This window comes from Lynx rufus, unplaced genomic scaffold (assembly GCF_022079265.1).
Source record: "Lynx rufus isolate CCGP_SWC_20201006 ecotype Redwood Valley unplaced genomic scaffold, mLynRuf1.p SCAF_4, whole genome shotgun sequence".
NCBI lineage: Eukaryota > Metazoa > Chordata > Mammalia > Carnivora > Felidae > Lynx > Lynx rufus.
Window position 1 is genome coordinate 18,170,959 of NW_025814856.1, and position 22,719 is coordinate 18,193,677.

The window sequence follows — 22,719 nt, forward strand, 5'->3', positions numbered from 1 at the left end:
TAAATAACACTGTGATGAACATCTTAGTTTTCAACCTTTCCACTCAGCTTGGTGGTTGCGGTCACTCTTTCCTCTCAGTTCTGGCCTTGACAGGCTTGTACAAACTCGGTGGTCACAAGTGCAAGTGGCCTCAGAAAGTAGGGACTGTTCTTACTTAACTAGTCCAATGTGGTTGATGGGGAAGGGGAAGCTGCAGTCCAGGCAAGTGGGGATCTCAGAGGCAAGGCAGAGTGCAGGAAGCCTGGTCCCTGAGGTGTGGAAGACCACCCAGGCTCAGGGTATATGGAGTAGGGGACATCCCTACTAGCCTGACTGCTGCCCAGTGTCTCCCGCCCTCCTCTGCCATCATAACCCACCCAGTCCTGTGCCACTGCACTGAGGGAGCCTACCTGCCCAGGTTCTCCTGTCCACGGGAAGTTTTCTGGTTCTGGGTGCGGCCTGACCCCCATCAGGCCCTCTGCACCCAAAAGTTTTGGATGAGGCCTGGGGAGGTAAGATCCACCCACCCTCTCATGATCCCCAGTAAGGTGCCACTGAGCAGGGCGGTTGAGGGCTGCAACGACAGATAGCTCTTAGAGTAAGCCTGGTGGCCGATAAGCCCAGGCGACACCCGGAGAGCTCAGCATCCGCCCTTCTTTAACCCGCACCCCAGGGCTCTGCGCGCTCCGCCACAGGAGTGCACCTCGGTCTTTCTCTCCGCATCTACCTGGGAGCCCCTCCAGAACAGGGACTGGTACCTGCTGGTGAATGTTTGCTTCGTAATGGACCAGGAGGAACAGTCAGCCCCAGGGCCGCAGAAGATGCCTGCTGGGGCCAGCTTCAGCCCCTACCTCGCCTCTCCTGGACACGCCCTCTTCGCCTTTTCGTGGATCCGACCCTTATTTGGCTCTGCCCCGTCCCGCGCCGCCCTTATCTTCAAAGATCTGTTGATCCGCGTCCCCCCCACCCCCCCAAGGCCCTGTCCTTCTTAGGGTCCACCCCTGTCCGACCTAGCTTCTTTCACCTCACTGCCTATTCCCGACTCAGACCTCACCTCCTCGCTCGAGCCACGTAACTGCTCACAGGCCCCGCACTGCCTACAGATCGATCCTGTATTCCGTTTCCTAGAGCCAGCCCCTCTACTCAGAGACTTCATTTCCTCCTCTCCTAGTACCAGGTCTGGGATTTGGCCTCAGACCAGTTCGCCCTCCCGGAAACGCCTGTTCCTTTCCTCCAGATACCTGCCCCCACCCTCCCGGACTCCCGGGTCCAAAGCTCAGACGACTCACTCACAGAACTCGCGTCCTCACCCTTGAGGTTCCGCCCCTCTGCTTAGGGTCCTCGCCCATTCGTCAGAACACACGCCCCTCCCACTATGCTCGGTGGCTCAACAGGCGGGGCCGTTCCTGGCTCCGCCCCCCGGAGCCTCACTTCCGGGCGCCAGCACGCGCCGCCCCGTCCCGCCCCGGCGGCCGAGCGGTATCATGGAGCGCCAGGTGAGGGCTCGGCCCGCGGTGCCCGTGGCCCCTGCAGCCCGAGCCGGGCCTGACCCTGGTGTGTCCCCTGCGCAGGTGCTGCTGAACGAGCCCGAGGAGGCGGCGGCGCTGTACCGGGGTCTTAGCCGCCAACCCGCGCTGAGCGCCGCCTGCCTGGGCCCGGATGTCACCACGCAGTACGGGGGCCGCTATCGGACGGTGCACACCGGTGTGTGTATGGAGGGGAATCGAGTGGCAGGCCCATTCCGGGGCCGTGCGCTCTCGTGGAGAGAAGGGAGATGTGGAGGGCTTTATGCTTGACAGTGCACACGAGTGTGTGGAAGAAGACAGGGCTTGGAGAACGTGGACTTAGGGGTGGGAGGGTGCACCCCTCAGAGGACCCTACATACAGGTGTATGGGGGACGCTGCTCGGTGTGTTCTGGCATGGTGCCCTTGATTGCATGAGTTGAGCGTGTGGGAGTAGAATTCAGACCGGGATACATGGTGTGGGCCTTGTAGGCTCACCCCCTCAACCTATCCCCTACACGTGCCAGGCTCCTGTCAAGTTCTAGAGTGGAGGTGGTGGCTACTGGGAGCAGTAGTGATTTCTCTCTTGACATGCCATCGGCTCAGGCCTACACCTGAGTTGTGGCCAAGTGTTGTCCATCCTGCATCCAGTATATCTGGAGACAGACTGGGGAGGTGGGCTGGGCCTTCCTAGGGTGGGGGCAGTGTTGAGAGGAGCCTGTACTGGGACTGGTCAGTCTTGTTAGCAGTCTCATGCCTGTCCTCACAGAGTGGACACAGAGGGACCTGGAACGCATGGAGAACATCCGATTTTGCCGCCAGTACCTGGTGTTCCACGACGGGGATTCAGTGGTGTTCTCAGGGCCTGCAGGCAACAGTGTGGAGACCCGCGGGGAGTAAGTTTGAGGGAAGAAGCTTGTGGGCAAAACCATAGCCATCTGCAAACCTTTTATGAAAGCCTTGTGTACCATGTGTCTTGGTGCAGGTAGGGCCCTGAAGGGAGGCCAGGAGCCAGGTTCTTGCCCCTTATAAGCTCAGTAACATGGCCTGATAAGCACTGGAGGCTTTGTCCACATTTGGGCCCGGACTAGAGCCCATGGAGCTTCAGGGAGGCTGGGGAGAGTACAGCCTCTGCACCAGGCAGGAGAGGCAAGGCCAGCTGCCATGGTGGAGCTAGAAGGGCTGCAGGGGCTGATGTGGGACCAAAGTGTCAAGAATCTTGTCTAAGAGGTTGTGGTCAATAAGGGGGCAGGATGGGGCTATCACTGTAGAATCCCGAACTGCTACCTGTGTTCTCTTCAGGCTGCTGAGCAGAGACTCTCCTTCAGGCGCCATGAAAGCTGTGCTGCGCAAGGCTGGAGGCACGAGCCCTGGGGAGGAGAAGCAGTTCCTGGAGGTGAGTCTGCATGAGACCAGGTCGTGGGCAACTGGGGGCTCAGTCCCACAGATGAGGTTCTGTTGTGGGGAGGGGGACAGGTAACCTGATGCCCAGATGTCCTCAGGTCTGGGAGAAGAACCGGAAGCTCAAGAGCTTCAACCTGTCGCTGCTGGAGAAACATGGGCTTGTGTATGAGGACGGTGAGACAGCTGGCTGGTGAGCAGACAGGGTGGACAGGAGGGGCAGCCATAGCCCAGGGCTCCCCCTGATCAGCCTTCCTTGCACCCAGACTGCTTTGGCTGCCTGTCCTGGTCGCACTCGGAGACACACTTGTTGTATGTGGCAGAGAAGAAGCGCCCCAAGGCTGAGTCCTTCTTTCAGACAAAAGCCTTGGACATCAGTGGCAGCGATGATGAAATGGCCAGGCCGAAGAAGCCAGACCAGGCTGTCAAGGTGCTCATGTTCATGGCCAGTCCAAGAAGGCCCTTCTGGGCAGCCTAGGGCTCAGCGTGCTCCCTGCCCACATTGTGCCTGCCAGAACTGGGGGAGGTGGGGGGGGGGCGCTGACTTCTAGGGGGCAGGCAAGACAGGCTGGGCATTGAGTGTCTTGTGTTCTTAGGGGGATCAGTTTGTGTTTTACGAAGACTGGGGAGAAAACATGGTTTCCAAAAGCACTCCTGTGCTCTGCGTGCTGGATGTTGAGAGCGGCAACATCTCTGTGCTTGAGGGGGTCCCTGAGAGTGTGTCCCCTGGACAGGTTAGCACTGACTTGGCCTACCCCACTCCTGGAGTCTGGGGGGCCCTGCTTGAGCCACTGCTCCTTGTTCACACTTGCCCTGGGGTTTTGTTTACAGGCATTCTGGGCCCCTGGAGACACAGGTGTGGTGTTTGTAGGTTGGTGGCATGAGCCCTTCAGGCTGGGCATCCGCTTCTGCACCAATCGCAGGTGAGGAAGCAGAGCAGGACAGGGGGCCTCACAGCTCAGGCTGGTTCTGAAGCTGAGTGTCTCTCTGGTGGTTCCAGGTCAGCCCTTTACTACGTGGACCTCACCGGGGGTCAGTGTGGTAAGTGCTGGTGCCCACCTGTGCTTTGTTGATACACGCTGGCCTTGCCAGCCTACATGATGCTCACATTTTCATCTGGTCTAGAGCTTCTCTCAGATGACTCTTTGGCTGTGTCCTCTCCCCGGCTGAGCCCAGACCAGTGTCGCGTCATCTACCTGCAGTACCCATCTCTGGTCCCCCATCATCAATGTAGTCAGCTATGTCTGGTGAGCTGGAGGTGGGCGGGGAGTGGTCAGCAAGAGGAAGGGATGGTGGATGAGAGCAGAAGGGTCAGCTTCATCTCCTCATGGGCCCCTCATGGGCACCCTTCTGTCCTGGGTGCCGTGATGGTGTGAGTTCTGCCTGTCTTCCCAGGGCCAGTCCCTGGAGGCTAAGCATGCTGGCATGGGGGGGGGGGGCTTTGCTGTCAGGACTCACCACCTTGGAGCACCCTCTGTCTACGAGAGTGCTCCTCCTTTTTCTTCTCATCGGCCAGGCTCTGCAAGGGGCTAGGATAAAGTGTGCAGTTAGAGTCTTAGTCCTTCCCCAAGAAGAGCTCTGGGCTCCCTGTGAAAGTCAGAGGCCCCTCCAGATGTCTGTCCAGGTCACCAGAAAGGAGATACATTGGGCTTGTCTCAGGTCCTCCCCTCCCCTGAAGCTACCCAGGGTTATCAGAGAAGAGGATGGGTACAGAGTTCTGTGCCCTCAGGACGCTGCCAGTCCCTTGGTGGGCCTGACCAGGGTGTTCTCTTGCAGTACGACTGGTATACCAAGGTGACTTCAGTGGTGGTGGACGTCGTGCCTCGGCAGCTGGGAGGTAAGGGATGTGTCTTTGGATGCAGTGAAGCCTGCAGTTCTGTTTTCCCTCCATCTGTCATTTGCATGCAGGGCCAGCTGCCTCAGCTCTTCTTTCCTGGGTTCTGTCTGAAGTATCCCTCCCTGTCGGGCCAGCCCCATGACCAGCCTGCACAGGGAGTGGGGCCATCACCATAGGGAGCGGTTCTGATAGAAGGAAGTCAGCTGGACCAAAGCTGAGATCAGAGTGGCCCAAGCTGGCAGGGGATTTAGATGGTTTCATCCCCGTGCTGCAGCTCCTCGGTAGACCTTATGTTTCCAGTGGCTGGTTAAATCCTCTGTTCCAGTGGGGTCTCAGAAAGTGCACTAGGTTGGAATGTCCTACTTGAAATGCTCCAAGCTCAAGGGTACTGCATTGTTCCACTCCCAGTCCCCACCCTAGCGTTTGTCCCATCCAAGCCTTTGAGTCAGTGGGGTCTCTGGGTGGGTGGCTCTTGGCCAACAGGGTCTGGTCACAGTCTCAAGTGTTCACTGCTTTGTTTGGGATCCTGAACCATCCCAAGGACCTGAGGGGTTATAGTCTCTTTGTTCAGGACACCTGCTCAGTTCCAGGGGTCCAGTGAACAAGATATGTTGTCTTTATCTTCTTTTGGGGTTGCAGGGATACAGTGGTGGGGATCTGGTCTGAATCCCAGCTCTGTTCCTTATTAGCTATGGGTCCTTGGGTGGTGTCCTCACCTCTTTGAGCTTCATTTATTATCTGTGTGGGGATGGATCTGTGCTTCTTTATAGCATTGTAGTGAGGGTTAAATGAGTGATGTTGAAGTATGGAATTTATTCAGCCCTCTTTGCCAGGCACTCTGCTAAACACCATAATGGACAGAAAGGTGTCATCTTGGTTACAGCACTTGGTCCCTATCAGAGACCCAATAAGAGCAGTTCATAGGAGAGCCAGTGCTTTTCTTCCAAGCAGCTATGGTTTCTCTCAGAAGCTCTTGAACTCTGCCTCTCCTGGGTCCTCAGAGGTGTCCACCCCCAGCCCCCTCTTCAGGCACCCCCTCATCACCTAGGGTATCCCCATGTGTAAGACTGCCATTCTGTCACAGCTGCAGGGGCCTCTTGTGAATTCCTCAGCAGCCCAGCCTGCCTCATAGTCTTGACCTCCCATACCTCCACTGCCAGATATAGCCCTCAGCCCTCCCATCTTTGCAGAGGACTTCTCTGGGATCTACTGCAGCCTTCTGCCTTTGGGATGCTGGTCAGCTGACAGCCAGAGAGTGGTTTTTGACTCAGCTCAGCGTAGCCGGCAGGTAAGGGGCCCTGTGTTGAGAGGCAGACTCTCTGACCGCCGGCAGGTAAGGGGCCCTGTGTTGAGAGGCAGACTCTCTGACCAACCTCCAGGAGCCCTGGGCCTGGGGCATAGCATACGCACACTGCTAGCTGGAATTCCTAGCCATAAGGTCTTGCGAGTCCCTTCCCTGCCTGCCCCTGTCCTGGACTTACTTTTTCTTGAGGAGGCTGCTGCCTGCCCTGGTGCCCCACGACAGAACCCTTGGCCTTTCCTCCTGAGGCAAATGTGTGATTCCCCTTCTCCCAGGCATTTCCAGCTGGAGAACAAGGGGGCTGCCACTAGGGTGGGTCCCCAAACACTATACAGGGAACTGACAGAGATGGGACAGAGGCTTTCTCCCAGGAATTGGGTGGAGACACCTACAGTGTGCCAGACTTTTGAGTGTGATATCATTTGTTCCTCGTGCTACTTCAGGGGCTCGGAGGCATTCCTTGCCTTGCCCAGAGTCAGGCAGCAAGTTGTGATGGGGCTGGGATTTGAGTCCAGGCCTTCAAGCCACTACTTACTGCACTGAGGAGCTGTTGCCATAATTGCTTACAGCCCTGCCCTGGCCCACAGGTCCCTAAGAGAGGAGGTGGGAGAGGGACTCATAGGGCTCTTGGATGTGGTGCCACATGTGGGCTCCCCTTTGCTTCAGGACCTGTTTGTTGTGGACACCCAGATGGGCACTGTGACCTCCCTGACAGCTGGTGAGCAGGGCTGGTGAGCAAGCCAGCCAGGCCAGGGGTGGGACTGGGACTCCAGCACATGGGGCAGTAGTGGCACTCTGGGCCACTCTGCACCGCTGACTGTTCTGCAGCCTTTACTGCATCTCTCAAGGACCCTGACCATGCAGGACCTTCCCAGCCAACAGACTGCCTCCCTTCTCCACTCTGCTCTGCACATCCCGGCCCTGCTTCCGCACACCCCTGCTCCTCAAACCTACAAAGTTTTCTCTTGCCAAGATCTGCCAGAGTCATCCTTCCCTGGCCTCCAAAACCTCGGAGGCGGCTCTGCCATCCCAAGGCCCATGAGGAACCCTGTGTTGGCTCCCTCATCTTCCTCTTATGTGGGCCTGTGACGCTGCCACTAAAATGTCTTTTGAGTTCTATGCCTGCCCTGACAATAGTCATTCCTCCACAAAGCTTTCAAAGTATTGTTCCTAAACTGTATTGCATGATACACTCCCTGCTTAAGAATCTCCTTGGACCCCACTGCCCGGAATCAGCAGCCCTCCAACCCCCCAGGCCTAGCTGCCAGCCTTGAAGACTATAGTCATTAAGTGGTGGGTGGACGTGCCATGGAAGTCTGTTGTGTCCCCAGATCTGGCAGTCCCTGGGCTTAGTTAGCATCTGCTGGATGAACAAGGGACTAAGCAGGAGGCTCGCCCATGGCTATGTGCAGTAGGGTGTCCTTTTGTGGGTGTCCCTTTGCTTCTCAAGGTAAAAGGGACACCTTGGAATACAGCCACCAGCCTGGGACTCTGGTTATGCAGGGAGTGGGTGGGAAAGGTGGTAGCATCTGCCTTCTCCAGGGGGGTCTGGTGGAAGCTGGAAGCTGCTGGCAATTGACCGGGACCTCATGGTGGCACAGTTCTCCACGCCCAGCCTGCCCCCAAGCCTGGTGAGTGTTGGTGGGCCCCAGACCAGGAGGTGAGGGTTCTGAGTAGGCAGAGCTCCCTAGGTCAGAGAACTGGCCTGAGTCTGACTATGGCTGGTTAGCATTTGAGAGACCAAGACGCAGGCCCAGGATGGTCCACAAGGTCTGGCACCCACTGGAACTACCAGGTGTAGGTCTGCTCTATAAAGAACAGGGTGCCTGGGAAAGTGGCCAATACTCTGACGTAGCAGAGCACAAGGAGACAGTAGAACCTAAAGGCTCAGAAGGGAGGTGTGTGCGTGTTTGTGCCTCTGTATATACCAGCTCACAACAGGAGTCTCTCTGGAGGATGTACCCTCTGGAGGTGGGTAGAAGGCCCAAGAATAGTGAGAGCTGCCCACCTCCCACCCTGGGCAGAGGTAGAAGGGCAGGGAGGCAGCCAGACCACCTATGACACACTCTTTCCCCTTGGCAGAAAGTTGGGTTCCTGCCTCCTGCAGGGAAGGAGCAGGCAGTATTGTGGGTGTCCCTGGAGGAGGCTGAGCCTATTCCGGACATCTCCTGGGCCATCCGGGTACTGCAGCCACCGCCAGAGCAAGAGAATGTGCAGTATGGTGAGCTGGCCATGGCAGAGGGACACCTTCTCCAAGTTCCCCAGCACACGGCTTCTGTGGTCACTGTTCTTGCCTCCGGTCTCACATTGTGGGGTTTCTTGGGATTACCTCTAAGAGGTTTTCTGTTCCTCTTAGGCATGGTTATGGGGAATAGCATCTGGGTATCTGGACACCTACTCTGGGTATCAGGGCTGGGCATCACCAGGCCAAATCTTCTGCAGTAGGGAAACTCAAAGGCTCAAAGAAGACAGGCCTTATTTGAGGTCTCTGGCCACCCCTCATCGAAAATGCTGTTCCAGGGGCACCTGGGTGGCGCAGTCGGTTAAGCGTCCGACTTCAGCCAGGTCACGATCTCACGGTCCGTGAGTTCGAGCCCCGCGTCAGGCTCTGGGCTGATGGCTCGGAGCCTGGAGCCTGTTTCCGATTCTGTGTCTCCCTCTCTCTCTGCCCCTCCCCCGTTCATGCTCTGTCTCTCTCTGTCCCAAAAATAAATAAACGTGGAAAAAAAAAAAATTTAAAAAAAAAAAAAAAAAAAGAAAATGCTGTTCCAACTGATTGGGGTCCTTGAGTAGGGCAGGAGTGTGACTCCTGGGGTCCAAGTGTCTCAGTGCAGGCTACCTTGGCCAGATCACTCTTCCAGAGGTCAGCCCCAGCTACAGCTACAGCTCAGGTAGCTGCAGCTACAGCTCAGGAAGCCCCTGGGCAGCAGGACTGGCTCTGCTGACTGCCGTCTTTTCCCTGCAGCTGGCCTTGACTTTGAAGCAATCCTTCTACAGCCCAGCAACTCTCCAGATAAGACCCAAGTGCCCATGGTCGTCATGCCCCATGGTAGGCACCTGGTCTAGGAGCCCCTGCCCTCTCATCACTCGTCCTAGCTGGCTCTTTCACCCTCTGCTCCATGTCTGCAGGGGGACCCCATTCATCCTTTGTCACTGCCTGGATGCTGTTCCCAGCCATGCTTTGCAAAATGGGTTTTGCAGTACTCTTAGGTGAGTGAGCAGGGCGCTGTGGCGGTGGTAAGGCTGTGGAGGGTGATGGAGTGGTCTGGTTTGTACAAGCATCATAGGTACCACCCTAGTCTCCAGGCTTCCCTGCAGCCTGGACCTGGCAACCATCACCAGGAACTGGCGTGGCCCAGCCTCAGGCTCCATGGGGACTTCCATGGAAAGTGCTGTGGTCACTGGGCAACAGCCTCAAATCTCTTGGCCCCTTCGCCTTGACAGTCTGTGGTACAGCTGGCCTCAAAGCCTACTTCACAGATGGGTGAAAAGAGTGTCCAGAGGGCTGGGAATGTCCCTTAATCACCCTGTCTGGTTCCTCTCTGGCTTCCAGTGAATTATCGTGGCTCTACGGGTTTTGGCCAGGACAGCATCCTCTCCCTTCCCGGCAACGTGGGCCACCAGGATGTGAAGGATGTCCAGGTAGCAGGGGCTGGGGGGTAAACCGTTAGGGTGTGCTCCATTCAGCTGGGTGGGCAGCTGGCTGCAGCACGCTCTGCCCCACCCTGTAGTTTGCAGTAGAGCAGGTGCTCCGGGAGGAACACTTTGATGCTGACCGAGTAGCTCTTATGGGTGGTTCCCACGGTGGCTTCCTCTCCTGCCACTTGATTGGTCAGTATCCTGAGACCTACAGTGCCTGTGTAGTGAGGAACCCTGTGATCAACATTGCCTCCATGATGGGCTCCACTGACATCCCTGACTGGTGAGTGTGCTCCACAGGTCCCTGCCCTTCTCTGTCTCACCTCATACCCCCATGGAGCCCCTACATGCTTCAGGGCTCCTGGGGCTGCATCAGCACAGTCTCTTGCAGGTGCGTGGTGGAGGCTGGCTTCCCCTACAGCAGTGACTGCCTGCCAGACGTCAGCGTGTGGGCTGAGATGCTGGACAAGTCACCCATCAAGTATACCCCTCAGGTATACATCCCTCCCTCTGCCCAGTGTGCTGCCAATCTGTCCAGAGCCTTGGGGCCCTGCTCACTACCACTCCCCACATCCCCAGGTGAAGACACCGCTACTACTGATGCTAGGCCAGGAGGACCGGCGTGTGCCCTTCAAGCAAGGCATGGAGTATTACCGTGCCCTCAAGGCCCGGAACGTGCCTGTTCGGTGAGTGCATCAGGACAGCCCTGGCAGCTGGTGGGCAGGTGAGCAGGGAGAGCCGTCCAATCTCAAACATTGCTGCCCGACCACTACAGGCTCCTGCTCTATCCCAAAAGCACCCATGCACTTTCAGAAGTGGAGGTGGAGTCAGACAGCTTCATGAATGCCGTGCTTTGGCTGCACACGCACTTGGGCAGCTGAAGCCATGCCTCCCTGCATGAGCTGGTTGGCATAAGCCACACTTTCCTCTTGGAGAGCCCCAGGGTCTGGCAGATCGGCAAGAGGATTCCTGGGCTCTGGACTCCATGGATGGGTGAGCTGAGGAATGTAGGCTATACAGTCATAATAAATGAGGACACAGAATCTGGTTCCTGCTGGTACTTTGTACCAAGCCATCCCTAACTCCAGCCTCACCCTGGGGGTTGAAAGACCATAGGCTCTGGGTGTGGTAACCTTAAGGACCTCACCTACCTCCAATGTGAGAGGGAGGGGACAGTGAGAGGCTCAGCTGCTGCCTGTCAGGGCCAACTGGGATACTCCCAGGCTAGCTGTCTCTGCAGCAGCTCCTTCTGTTAGAAACTGCCCTACACCACCCTTCTCTTACCACCAATTTGTCTAGGGAACTAATGAGGCCATGCTCTTCCACAGTGCCCCAGGCTAAGGTAGTCCTAAAAACCAGGTCTCCTAACCCAGCTATGCTGGGCTTGAACCACGTGCATACAGCAACTGATTTCCTAGCAGAGGCTAAGAAGCATCCTGTACAGGTGTAAAGAGGAGAGGCAGCTTTATGTCTGACAACAACCTTTGTTCTCTCTCCAAAGTAAATGGGATTGAAGGCTGGGCCTAGCCCAGCCGCATGACCTTGTGAATCCAGTCCGTAAACACAGAGACACGCATGAAGATGGCTGGCCAGCGGGGCCGGGCGCACACTCGGTTGGGGATTATAATTCCCTCCAGGACCCAGCAGTCATGGGTAAAGCAGGCAAGTGGGCCTCCGTAGTCACCCTGGTAGATGGAAGAACTGGTAAGAGAGCCCTAGGCCAAGGCAGAGACTAGCCCCCTTGTGGATAAAGTAGCCCATTTTCAGCTTCCCAGACCCTCCCTGAGCTGGGAATGGGACCCTGGTACAGACCTCACAGGCTCCCACAGGGGCCAAGAGTCCCTCAGTGCACATCTCACTCTCCCGTATGCGTCCTCGGTGCTTGATGTTACATTCCTGGTTGGAGATGACATTCAGCGAGGCCACATTTAGGACTTTGTTATTCCCTGTACCTACAGTGAGAGGAATGGGAAGGAGAGGGCCTCTGGATAGAATTTGAGGCTAGGCCTCCTGGCCTGGGGTAGTCCATGCCACTGTGCTGTGCTTTTTCTTACCTTTGGTCTCACCCCAGCCTGCGATCTCACACTTGGTACCTGGTGGCACCACATACCTCTCGGGGGGCAGGCAGATGAGTGCCACTCGCTGGTTCAGGGTCACAGGTCTTTAATGGGAAATGAGGGCACTCAGGATGTGAGCCCCCAAGGGTCAGCCCCACCTCACACCTTCTTGACTTGTCACACACCTCTCCAGCTTGAGCAGAACAAGCTGGGAGCCGGAGGGCCCACACACCATCTTGGCCACTGGGACCTGCTGCAGGCCTGGCTCTCCTGGCTGTGGGTTCTGGAACAAGGTGCCCAACCACACCTCATAGCCCATGAGAGGCATATGGCTGGGGGAGAAGCTCTGCTAGATCAGTCATGACACGCAGCCTGCTGCCCCAAGGCTCACCTGGGAAAGGTGGCTAAGGAGAAGAGGAGGCAGGGGGGTGGGACTGGGTCCCCAAATCCAAGGGAGGCTCACCAGGAGGAGAAGCACTGCCGGGCCGTCAGTACCCACTGCTCCTTCACTAGGGAACCCCCGCAGAAATGCTGGCCCTGCCTGGAGGAGTAGAGATTAGGAGAAAACCGTGAGTTCTGGGACACAGGCTGGACCTGCCATCTCTTGGCCAGGACCTCTGAGGCCAGGGACAGGTTCCCACTCCCCTGGCATTAGCACGGAGGATATATCCTCAGCTCCTCTCTTGAGGAGAGGCAGTGTGCCTCACCGATTGCGCAAGCTGACTGTCCAGGGCGAGTTCCCAGGCTGGCCCCCCACCACACGCAGCTTGGAGCGCTGCTGGTCCAGGCGGGTCACCCTCTTGCCACACTTCTCAAACACCACCTGGTCTGGGGGACAGGATGGGCCGCGGGAAACTCCCAACTAGATGGAGGCCCCAAAGAGACCCCAACCCACACTTGGTCCAAGTGCATACCTGGGGGCTCCAGGATGGACGGTGGTTGGTCATCATCTGAAAGAACCAATTCACCTGCGTTGAGGGAGCCAGCCTTCATTGGTGGAGGCTGGGGGCGGGGCCCCGAGGGAGGGTCACTTACCGCAGCGTCGCAGTGCACAGTAGTCGAACGGAGTACCCGGGTCCGTAGTGTAGCACCAGGGCCCATGGCTATCCCTGTCCGGGTTCCGGCAAAAGTTCTCCTCCAGATGCGCGTGGGGGGCAGAGGTGGGTGTGAACCTGAGTGGGCAAGGGAGTAAAATCCTAGCAAGGTAATCCTGACCCTGCCGGGCTCCAGTTGGAGAGGCTACGGCGTACCGCTTTAGGGTTCGGCAGGGGAGGGGCCGGGCGCGCGGGCCAACTCACTGCGGCATGTGTGGCATCTCTGTGGACCAGTGCTGGCACGGGACACCTTTTCGGGTCCTGTTGACCAAGCCGCGGTACTGCTCCCCCACGCCGTGGTAGCAGTCTGTGACGGGCGGGGATGGCTATTGGCGAGTTCTCGCCCCAGCCCTCCCGCTCCAGGCCTCCAGTTTCAGCTTGGGCCTTACCCTCAGGCCGCACGTCGTCGGCGCAGCGCCGGATCTGGTAACAGAAGGCCACGCGCATGCCAGGCCGTGACGTAAAGCACCAAGGCGCTTCCGAGCCGTCGGGGTTCCGGCAGAAGTTCTCCCGAAGGTCCCTGGGCGGGCGCTTCCCTCAGCTCTTGGTGGGGCCCATCCCGCGGGCCAGCCAGCCTTCGGCTGGAACCCCGCCCCCCCGACCCCCGTCTTTCTTCAAGCGCCGCCCAGGACCCCTCTCCTAACGTCCCCGCCGCAGGAGCACGCCCCCAGCGGCGGCCCGCACCTCACTTGCATGCGTATTTCTCCGGAGCAAAACGATGCTGATGGGGGTTCTGCGCGTCCCACCGCTGGCAGGGTACGCCTGCGGCGGTGGTGTTGGCCGTGCCCCTGTAGCCCTCGCCCTTCCCGCGGAAGCAACTGAGCGTCGTGGCCTCGTGGCGCGGCTGTGCCTCCGACCCTTGGATGGACCAAGGCTGGTCGGAGCCTGAGCGGGAGCTGAGACCCGGGCTGGGGCTGAGGCCGAGGCCAACTCCAGTGGGTCCACCTCCGGGTCACGCCCAGTCGCTCCTCTTTCCCCAGTCAGGCCACGCCCCCACGTTCCCTGGGTGCCCTCCCAGGCCCCGCCCCCGTGCCCTACCGCAGCGAGGGAGGTCGCAGAACTCTCGCTCCACCTTCGGGTCGGTGGTATAGCACCAGGGCCGCTCGGAGCCGTCCGGATTCCGGCAATAGTTGTCGTCCAGATCTTTGTCAAGGAACCTGAGGGCGGTAGCAGGGCGTGAACAAAACCCCGGGACTCGGGCACTGGCTGTCCCCTGCTATTTACCTGGTCCAGCCCCTGGAGTCCTGGCCCCTCCCCTAGCCTCGCCCCCTAGGTGCCGAGCCCGCGCACACGTACTTGCCGGGCTCAAAGGGGTGCGCGTGTGGCCGCTGCAGGTCCCAGCGCTGACACTCGCGTCCCGACTCGGTGCGGTCCACTGCCCCGCGATACTCCTCGCCATTGCACCAAACGCAAGCGGCTGGAGAGACAGTGCCGGTGGGTTCGTGGACGGGCGTGGGCATGTTCCTCACTCCAGTTTGGACCCAGAGCGGCTTACCTTCCCGGCAGGACTTGATGCCACAGGTCTGGAAGCGCACTGCAGGGTCTGTCGTGTAGCACCAGGGACCTCCTGGGTCCCCGTCGGGGTTTCGGCAGAAGTTCTCCTCCAAGCCGTTCCGGAGTGTGGGCGTGTACCTGGTGCAGAGAGCAGCAATTCAATGCGTGTTGGGGTGGGGGCAGGAGCCAGCCGGCAAGGACAGAGGGGGAGGTGTCTTACTTGTGGTCATTGGGGAACCTATGGTTCCAGCGCTGGCAGGGTAGGCCGCCAGTGGTGATGGCCACCGTACCACGGTACTTGACCCCATTGTCCATGACGCAGGTCCGCACATAGTCTGGGAGCAAGAGACCCATTGTAAGTCCTGAGGCCTCAGCAGCCCTATCCATGGCCCACCCTTCTCCACAGCCACTTACCTTTCTTTTGGAAGAGATCACAGCGCCCTGAACGTTGCAGCTGTGTATAGGGTGAGTATTGAGTCCATGGCAGCAGTTGGCAGCCGTGGCTGCTCACATTGTAGTGGAAGGCCCTGGGAGGACAAGGCACAGAGTCACCCAGGTTCCCCTGCCACCCAGTCTTATCTAGTCCTGTGGCCACTCACCTGCAGTCCAGTAGGGGCCCGCAACGCCCTGCACACTCCTCAGCATCTGCCACATGTTCTTGCCAAGGCCCAGGCCCCACTGCATGTAGCAGGTGTTGCAGCTCTGTACCCCGGAGCACCTGGAAGTCATTCAAGGGCGAGCGCTGCCCTGCGGGGATGGGCATGCATGTCAATGCATTTATATCAGCACATCCATGCTTGGTTCATTCAGGGGATCAAAGCTACAAGGCCTCTGGGATGGACCCTGTGGGTACGTTCAAAGGTCACACCCCTGTACAGGGTGGGAGAAGCAGGCCCAGACATGGTAGTTATCAACAGTGGGCAAAGTACTAGGCTCAGGTCTAAAACCTACATTTTATGAGAGCAGTGGGTGGTGGTACCTGCCCTATGGAGCTCATTTCATCTCCCAGATGAGAATGCTAAGGCTCAGGGCTGTTAAATTACCCTGCAAAGACTCAACCCAGGCATTCTGAGTCCAAGTCTGAGCTCTCATCAGCTCTAGGGCATATGTTAGGTTAGAGGGTTAGATCAGGCTCATGAGGGATAATTGCCTGCACGTGTGCATGCATCTGTGCCGTTTCAATGCTGCCTCAGTGCTACAACAGATGTTCTAACTCAGGCCTGAATAGGCAGGGGCTGCCCAGCTCCGCACAAGAAGCCAAGAGCACTCATTGCTCCATGCCTAGTGGGAAAGTGAGCTCCTGGCTTGAATGGCAGGCTGGGCCTAGCTAGGGCTGACTCCTTCCTGAAGGCAATTGGGGATCAGGGAGCGGGGCACTCACCAGGGACCCTTGAACACTGTGTCAGAAGCAGCAGCAGTGGGAACCACCCCATTCTCCTGGCTGGAGGCTGCACTGTGACCCACCACAGCCGCATCCGGGAAGTTGTGAAACCTGTCCCTACGGGATTGGGTGGCTCTGCCTCCACACCCCCACCCCAGGCCTGCTAGAGCCTGACCTGAGACCCAGTGGCAGGAATGGGGGTGGAGCCAGGCCTCAGGCCCCCTGGGTGAAATGTCAAGCCCCTTACTCTGGCCTATGTAGTGGGCAGGTGCTGGAAAGTTTCAGTGGGGACACTTGATGTGCCCTGGGGTAGGGATGGAGACACCCTAAAGCTCACATTGCTCTGAAGGGGAAGTTAGTGTGGACATAATCGCTGCCAGAGGCTGGGGAGCCCCTGGGTGGTGTGATATTAATCTTTTCTGAGCCTCAGCTTTTCCTCGTAAAGTGGCAAATGTTCCCTGACCCAGCCTCAAAGCAGCCTTCCCCTTTTGCTGTCTTATCTGCCCCAGCTGTAGGCAGGTCAGCCCACGCCCCTGGCAGCAGGGCCCAGAGAGGCTCCCCTCGCCTTGCCACAGGTGCCGTCCCAGGAAAGGTAAGCGAGGCGACCTGTCTGGCCTGAACGGAAGTGGGGGTGACAGGTTGCAGGGACCTTGGCAGATAGCCTTTCAAATGTCCTAGCAACCTCTGGGCTGGGCCTCCAGGTATGGGTAGGAGTTGCGATAGGCGGCCTGGGGCTCCAGTTAGTACACAGCATTCCGACCCGGCTAGGCTAGGTGCTTCTCTTGCACAGGGGGGGGTCAGAGGCGGTTGGGCCTGTCCGGCGACGCAGAGGCCCTGAACTACCCGGCTGGAGGCCGCGAGGGGGCTCCCTCGAGGACGCCCGGCGCTGACTGGTGCGCCTGCGCGGCAGGCGCGCGTTTTGGCCCTGGAGGCGCGCCGTAGACAAGAGGCTGGGCGGATGTTGTGAGCCGGGGCGCCGCGGCCGAGGCTGGGGGTGAGTGAGGGGCGGCTGGGTTCCGAGTCGGGAGGGTCCCCGCGGCTTCCCTCGCACCTGCGGCCGGCCCGGCGAGGGTGCTCACAGCTCAGGGCTTACAGCCTGTGATGCGAGACTCCGGGCTGGAGTTGACCTGAAGGTTTCTCCGGAGCTTGGGGCCGGGCGGGGGCGACTTGGGGGAGACATGCGCTGCTCTTCGCGTCCTTGGGCTCCGAGATGGGGTCGGTTCGGTCCGGAGCCCGGATTCCTCGGCGGGGCTGGACAGGATCGACGTGGCAGGGAGTCCCCGAGCAAAGTCAAGGTCCGCCTATCAGCTGGGTCCTCAGCACCTGACACCCGGAGTGGATGTCTGGAAGGTTTGCTGATCAAATGAGTGATCAGGTCTAATCTGCCCTGCACCTACTCTGGTATGAGAGGCGCAGCGGTCATGGATGCCAGCGGAGGGCCCGTGGTAGGCGGCAAGGCGGGACAGTCACCTTCTCGAGGGGCGGGCGTGGTGCAGACTGTGAATGGGCAAGGGTGTGTGGTGGGAACGGAGGACCTGTTTGAGGTGAGATAAGGAACTGGGCTGCGGAGAAGGGAGTGCAGTCTAAGGCAGTGCTAGAAGGCCAGGCTGTAGACCAGCGCTGTCTAACAGAACTTTCTGTGATGATGGAAATGTTCTGTTTTTAGTGTCTCGTACAGTAACCACTAACCATATGTGGCTGCTGAATCCTTGAAATGTGCTTAATATAACTGAGAAGTTGAATTCTTAATTTTTATGTTTTAATTCAAATTTAAATAGTTACATATGGCTAATGGCTACTGTATTGGGGACAGCACAGCTGTAGATCAGTGAGGCAGTTACCAGCGACTTAGTGCATCTGCAGCTGCAGCAACACCATGACATGTAAGGAATGGACAGCACTGGGAAGACCAGCAGGGTCTGCAATGATAGCTGGGTGGTGCTCTGATGGAGCTGAGATGATGGATGAGAGGCTGTGTGTGTGAGTGGGAACAAGGCCTTTGGAAAAGAGAAGGGAAGATCCTGGCCTTAGGTATCAGTAGGACTTGTAGGTGGAGATGGCCCCAAGCCCTTGGATGATGGACCACACTTGGGGAATGGGGTGTAGGGTTCTCTCTACTGGGAATGAGCTAGACCTAGTGTGGCTTACAACTGAGAAGGATACAGGGTCTCTGTCTCTAGGCCACCTCACTTTGGACAGTTTGGTCTGATTTTCCTGGGGTTGAGACATTTAGTTTGGTTTAACAAACCTATATCTGGCAACTGCTCTCCGTTGGGCCCTGTGCTGAGCACTGGAACATGGTGGAGCCCTGTGTAGGAAGCTGGGAACCCCTGGTTTCTTGCCCCGGGTTGGTTTGTGTGTGAGTGTGCATGTACCTGGTCTCACCTGCTCCCAAGCTTTCTTGCTGCCCCAGAACTGAGGTGGGTATGGGGGCCCTTGGCTGGCCTCAAATAGATAGGCTCTGCCTCCGGCTCAGCCCCCAGGACCGCTGGCTGCCCACAAGAAATGAAGGATGGCATCTAAGGGGTCCAGCATGTCTTTCTCCCGCAAGAGCTATCGGCTGACATCAGATGCTGAGAAATCCAGGGTCACAGGTAAGGGCTGACGTGTCTGGGAGGAGGCTCCTTGTGTTGAGGGAAGGAGAAGGAAAAGACAAAGGCGGTAAAGTCCCAGGTCTGGTGAGCTCCAAGCCTTGCTGCACCCCTTGTACCTGTGAGCCAGCTCTTCTCCATCAGCCGCGATGGAGCAGTGCACCCAACATGACTGCTCTTGTGACCCCTGTGGCTAGCCTAGGACCAGGAGCCTGTAAAGCCAGCCCAGTCTAGGAGCTTACACTGACTGTGTGACCCTTCTCTTCTTCTGCCCTGTGGCACAGGTATTGTGCAGGAGAAACTACTGAATGACTACCTGCACCGCATCTTTTCCTCTCTTGAGCATGCGCCCACCGCAGCCACCAGCAGGTATGGCCATGTGGGTAGCCCCTGACTCCAAAGGACCAGCCCAGAGCCTCTGGGTAGGCTGGCTTGGGTTCTGTTCTCCCTCTACTGCTCCTGGCTGTGAGACCTCTGGCCAGAGAGTCTGCCTTCTGGACTCTGCATCTTCATCTCCTCTGGCCGTGTTAGTACCTTCTTTCTGAGGGTGTTGTGGAGGTTAGGGAAGTGGTGCACATTCAGTCCTCAGGAGAGCACCTCACTCCTACTCCACAATCAGTATCTGGTCCCCACATGCACCTGCCTGCACATCTGTCCCACCCCAGTCCTCTGTAGCTGCCACCTGAACCTGTAAAGTGCAGACCCTACCAAGCCCCTTTTCCTTGAAAGTTGAGTACATTATTGTTCCTAAAAAAGTTACAAGTGCACTTGAGCAGAAACTTAGAAGAAGAAAAAACGTCTGTGTGTCTTGTTCTAACTTGACCATTTGAGCATAATTTTTCTGTTTTTCTTATCTTGTGATGTGTATAGTTTGGATTATGCTGTATAGACTTTTTTTAAAGTTTTCTGTCACCTTCAGTTCTTTTTAAAGTTTTATTGAGAAATAATTGACATATAATGAACTACATGTATTTGAAGGGTAAAATTCAGTAAGTTTTTATCCAGATAACCTGTTAAACCATTATTGCCATCGAGATAGTGGATCGATCTCACACCTCGAAAAGTGTATAGAAGTTTAGATTCTGTCTTTGTCATTAAACATTATCTCCTGAGTGTTTATTTTCTGTATTACAAATTAATCTTGGTGGGCATCTTTTAGGGCCAGGGGTCTGTTGTAGCCTTTAGCACTGCCCTGGTTTAGAGGGGCTTTTGCTTTTGTAAACAGTGCCGCTGTGAGGATGCCCAGGGTTGGAATCATGGGCTGGAGCATTTGAACTGCAGTCACTTTTAAGACTCTTGCTACATTACTTCTTCAGAGGGTCACGTGGATTCTGCCTTCCTGCAGTGAGGCATGGGTGTCCCTATCTCTCAGCCCTCCTACCAGCTGGGCTCTCCTGCCTTCCACAATCTCTACTCTCTGGGCAGCCACAAAGGGCAGTGCTGTTGTGTCTTTCATTTAAATGTCTGTGGTGGCCATAGGATTCCTACTTATGGAGAGCTACTGCCCACCTCCACTCCAGCCCCATTCCTGGCCTGTTTCCAAGGCCATCTGATCCCTACCTCATGTGATATCAGAAATGGTCCTGCTGCCACTGCTTCTGTGGCTGCCAGGAGGGAGAGCAGGTGGCAGGGCCATCAGTCAGTGCTTGTGTGGATGCAGAGCCCTGGGCTGGGACGTAGGTGATCCAAAAAGGGCAGGCAAGTGCTGGGTTGGCCAAAGGACAGTGCTGCAGGCACTCGCTGAGGCTGAGCTGCCCCCAGCTGCTCTTGAGAGCGGGCAAAGAACTAGAGCAGGCCTCCCAAGTGGGGGCCGGTAAGCACTGCCATGACAGAAGCCTTTATCCCTGGGCCTGTTGGGGTGTTTAGAGAGGAGGTTGACTGGAACTTTCCAAGCTACTGGTGGGGCACCCCATTGCATGGCTGCCACTTGACCTTGGCTTGGGGGTTAGTAGGAATGGGGAAGAGGATTCATGCCTCTCTACCTCTGGCAGCTGAGTAGTAGCTCACAACTGGGGAACATGTGGTTCCTGAGCCAGTTGAAGCTACTTTGCCAGAGAGTTGGTGCTTTGGCCCATCTATGTCCCTTCCAGAGCCTACCCTCTAGACCACTGAATGGAGAAAGTGCTGGGATCAGAGGTGGCAGAGAGGTGCCAGCAGTCTGTGGGCTGCGTCCAGATGGGCACTGGTCTCTCTTCTACTCGAGCCCTGCTAGTTACTGCCACCCCATTCCCTGCTATTCTTAGCAGCTGTACTCAGGACAGGGCTGGCCAGCATCAGACAGAGGCCTTTCTCCTCTGAGCATGTGTGCTGGGTATATAAGGGGGCCACTCAGATTTCCCCAGCCCCTCTGGCTGGGGCTGATGGCAGACAGGCAGGCCAGGTGCTCTAGTTTCCTATACAGGTGGGTACAGGACAGAGCCAGCTAGCAACTCAGAGGGCTCAGCCCTTCATCCTCCCAAGACATGTCTCATTCAACACAAACTTCCCTGGCTGGGACCACAGGCCTGGGATCAAGGGCTGGCCTAGCTGTCATTGGTATAGGCTGCCTTGGGGATTGGTACTTCTCCCAGCCTTCCTCTCCCAGGCAAAGCAACAGATCCTTCTTTAGGGGTGGGTAGGTTATGGGCCATGCAGGGAGCACACATTATGCCTTGGAATCTTCATAGCATCTCTGACATACAGCTATGTTCCCTTTTTACAGATGAGGGAATTAAGGTTGAGGGAGGGCTCTTTTTTTTTTTTTTTTTTTAAGTCCTGAGGTACACCACATTGGACTGGTACTTTTTAGTTTAGTGGGTAGTCCAGCCTTCTGACCCCCCCTCCCCCCCCCCCGCATTCAAGAATATAGGACTAGGCACAAGCCTTTTTCTGGAATCTAGGCAGCCACTGTCCGAAGCTCAGAGGAAAGGGAGTAGGAGAGGGGTTTAGTGTCATCTGACTGGTTTCAAGGACTTTTGGGCCCCTCGCAGCCTCTTGCTCTCCCCAGGAAACCCCTGAACTTCCAGAACCTGCCAGAGCATCTGGACCAGCTGTTACATGTAGACAATGAGGATGAGGAGAGCCAGGGTATGTGGCAGCTTCTGGAATGGGATTGGGGGAGCCAGGCTGGGCCCTGGAGGCCCTGGGGGCTGCCCTGGGGAACACAGTATCCTCTATGCATTCTGTCAGACCCTGTGCCCTGCCTGACCCCACACCTACCTCTCCCTTTCAGGACAGGTTGAAGGGCGGCTTGGCCCATCCACTGTGGTCCTGGACCACACAGGTGGCTTCGAGGGGCTTCTTCTGGTGGATGATGACCTCCTAGGGGTGAGTGAGGGCAAGGCGAGGCCCCAGGTCCAAGCCCCTCCTGACAGCCCCAAGCTGCTCCTGATGTGGCCTTGCTCTCTCTATCCTTTTTTATGGGGCTGCAGCCACAAACCCCTCCTGATGTGCTCATTGAGTCCTCAGCCCCCAAACCCTCCTGATACAACCCTAAAACCTACTCGGTGCAACTCCAGCCCCAAGCTGTTCCCATCACAGCCATGAACCCCTCCTCTCATGCTGCCACCCCTCCCACCCTGTTCAGGCTCAGTGCGGTATTGGCTAGAACAGGCAGGCACCACCAATACAACCCGAATTGAGGATGGGGCCATTCCTCTTTGGGGAGGCACTCTGTGTGCCCGAGAGGAGGCTCACCATCTCTACTCTTCACCCAGGTGATTGGACACAGCAACTTTGGTACTATCCGCTCAACCACGTGTGTGTATAAAGGTGAGACCATGCTCTGGCCACCATGCTGTGGCCCAGGTTGTTGGGAGGGGATCTGTGGGCCCAGGTCTGAGGCAGGAGGCAGTCTTTTTCTATCTGCTAGGCCTGACTTGGTTTATTCCAGGGAAATGGGTCTACGAGGTGCTCATCTCCTCTCAGGGACTCATGCAGATTGGCTGGTGCACTATCAACTGCCGCTTTAATCAGGAGGTACGTGTGAGAGAGGCCCCCTCCTAGGGAGACGTGCTGCTGCAGGCCTCATCAGGGCTCGGGCAACCCACCAGACCACATGAGGTCTGCTTGGAACTGTAACCCGACTGCCCTCTGGAGGAGGAATGCGTCCCACCCCGCCCTAGGACAACAGCAACCCAGGCCAGGAAATCACTCCTTCCCTCAGAGCATCAACCCTTTTCTCTAGAACTCTGTGGGTGCAAGGTTGACGGCTGGTGGGCTCTGGACCTCACAGACCCTTCTTCCCTAGGAGGGGGTTGGAGATACACACAACTCCTATGCTTATGATGGCAACCGGGTACGCAAGTGGAATGTGACCACAACGAATTATGGCAAGGTGAGGGCCAAGACCCCTGGAACCCGCTTGCCCCATGTTCATCCTCACAGCTTGGGTGGGAGCCACCAAATAGCCACGAGAGACTATAGGGCAAAGGGAGAGGGCAGAGATTCAGGTGCTCTGTACTT

The 22,719-nt window shown here is 57.2% G+C and overlaps 3 protein-coding genes across 9 annotated transcripts in view; 2 read left to right on the forward strand and 1 right to left on the reverse strand.

Moving 5' to 3' along the window:
* The first annotated feature begins 1,426 nt into the window (after positions 1–1,426).
* Positions 1,427–10,702, forward strand: APEH (acylaminoacyl-peptide hydrolase). Its single transcript, XM_047096218.1, has 22 exons — positions 1,427–1,475; positions 1,551–1,683; positions 2,252–2,378; positions 2,785–2,878; positions 2,985–3,060; positions 3,150–3,313; positions 3,480–3,617; positions 3,715–3,806; positions 3,884–3,924; positions 4,009–4,130; positions 4,660–4,720; positions 5,911–6,008; positions 6,687–6,738; positions 7,563–7,651; positions 8,103–8,241; positions 8,986–9,069; positions 9,150–9,230; positions 9,574–9,662; positions 9,752–9,942; positions 10,051–10,153; positions 10,239–10,345; positions 10,435–10,702. The coding sequence occupies exons 1-22, from the start codon at positions 1,464–1,466 to the stop codon at positions 10,538–10,540; spliced, it is 2,199 nt and encodes a 732-aa protein (XP_046952174.1). The 5' UTR covers positions 1,427–1,463; the 3' UTR covers positions 10,541–10,702.
* A 396-nt stretch (positions 10,703–11,098) lies between these two features.
* On the reverse strand, positions 11,099–15,779 carry MST1 (macrophage stimulating 1). Of its 3 annotated transcripts, none has more exons than XM_047096220.1 (18): positions 15,686–15,779; positions 14,904–15,051; positions 14,719–14,831; positions 14,525–14,639; positions 14,306–14,442; positions 14,111–14,227; positions 13,849–13,967; positions 13,500–13,668; positions 13,200–13,330; positions 13,015–13,136; positions 12,752–12,888; positions 12,631–12,666; positions 12,424–12,544; positions 12,180–12,257; positions 11,902–12,048; positions 11,714–11,820; positions 11,472–11,611; positions 11,099–11,344 (listed from the first exon to the last, which is right to left on the reverse strand). In XM_047096220.1, the coding sequence occupies exons 1-18, from the start codon at positions 15,777–15,779 to the stop codon at positions 11,183–11,185; spliced, it is 2,193 nt and encodes a 730-aa protein (XP_046952176.1). In that variant the 3' UTR covers positions 11,099–11,182. The 3 variants fall into 3 exon arrangements, with proteins under 3 accessions (XP_046952176.1, XP_046952177.1, XP_046952175.1); XM_047096221.1 differs by having other exon boundaries at positions 13,015–13,117; positions 13,500–13,684; XM_047096219.1 differs by having other exon boundaries at positions 13,015–13,117; positions 14,107–14,227.
* A 481-nt stretch (positions 15,780–16,260) lies between these two features.
* The window catches only part of RNF123 (ring finger protein 123), a 30,938-nt gene continuing 24,479 nt past the window's right edge, over positions 16,261–22,719 (forward strand). For 3 of the 5 annotated variants that reach the window (XM_047094945.1, XM_047094947.1, XM_047094949.1), the window contains exons 1-8: positions 16,573–16,679; positions 18,162–18,279; positions 18,561–18,645; positions 21,263–21,342; positions 21,488–21,582; positions 21,972–22,026; positions 22,148–22,233; positions 22,505–22,591. In XM_047094945.1, coding sequence (XP_046950901.1) covers positions 18,198–18,279; positions 18,561–18,645; positions 21,263–21,342; positions 21,488–21,582; positions 21,972–22,026; positions 22,148–22,233; positions 22,505–22,591 — 570 coding nt within the window. In that variant the 5' untranslated portion in view covers positions 16,573–16,679; positions 18,162–18,197. Of the gene's footprint in view, positions 16,278–16,571; positions 16,680–18,161; positions 18,280–18,560; positions 18,646–21,262; positions 21,343–21,487; positions 21,583–21,971; positions 22,027–22,147; positions 22,234–22,504; positions 22,592–22,719 lie in introns of those variants that run through there. The other 2 variants (XM_047094946.1, XM_047094948.1) reach the window with 2 other exon arrangements.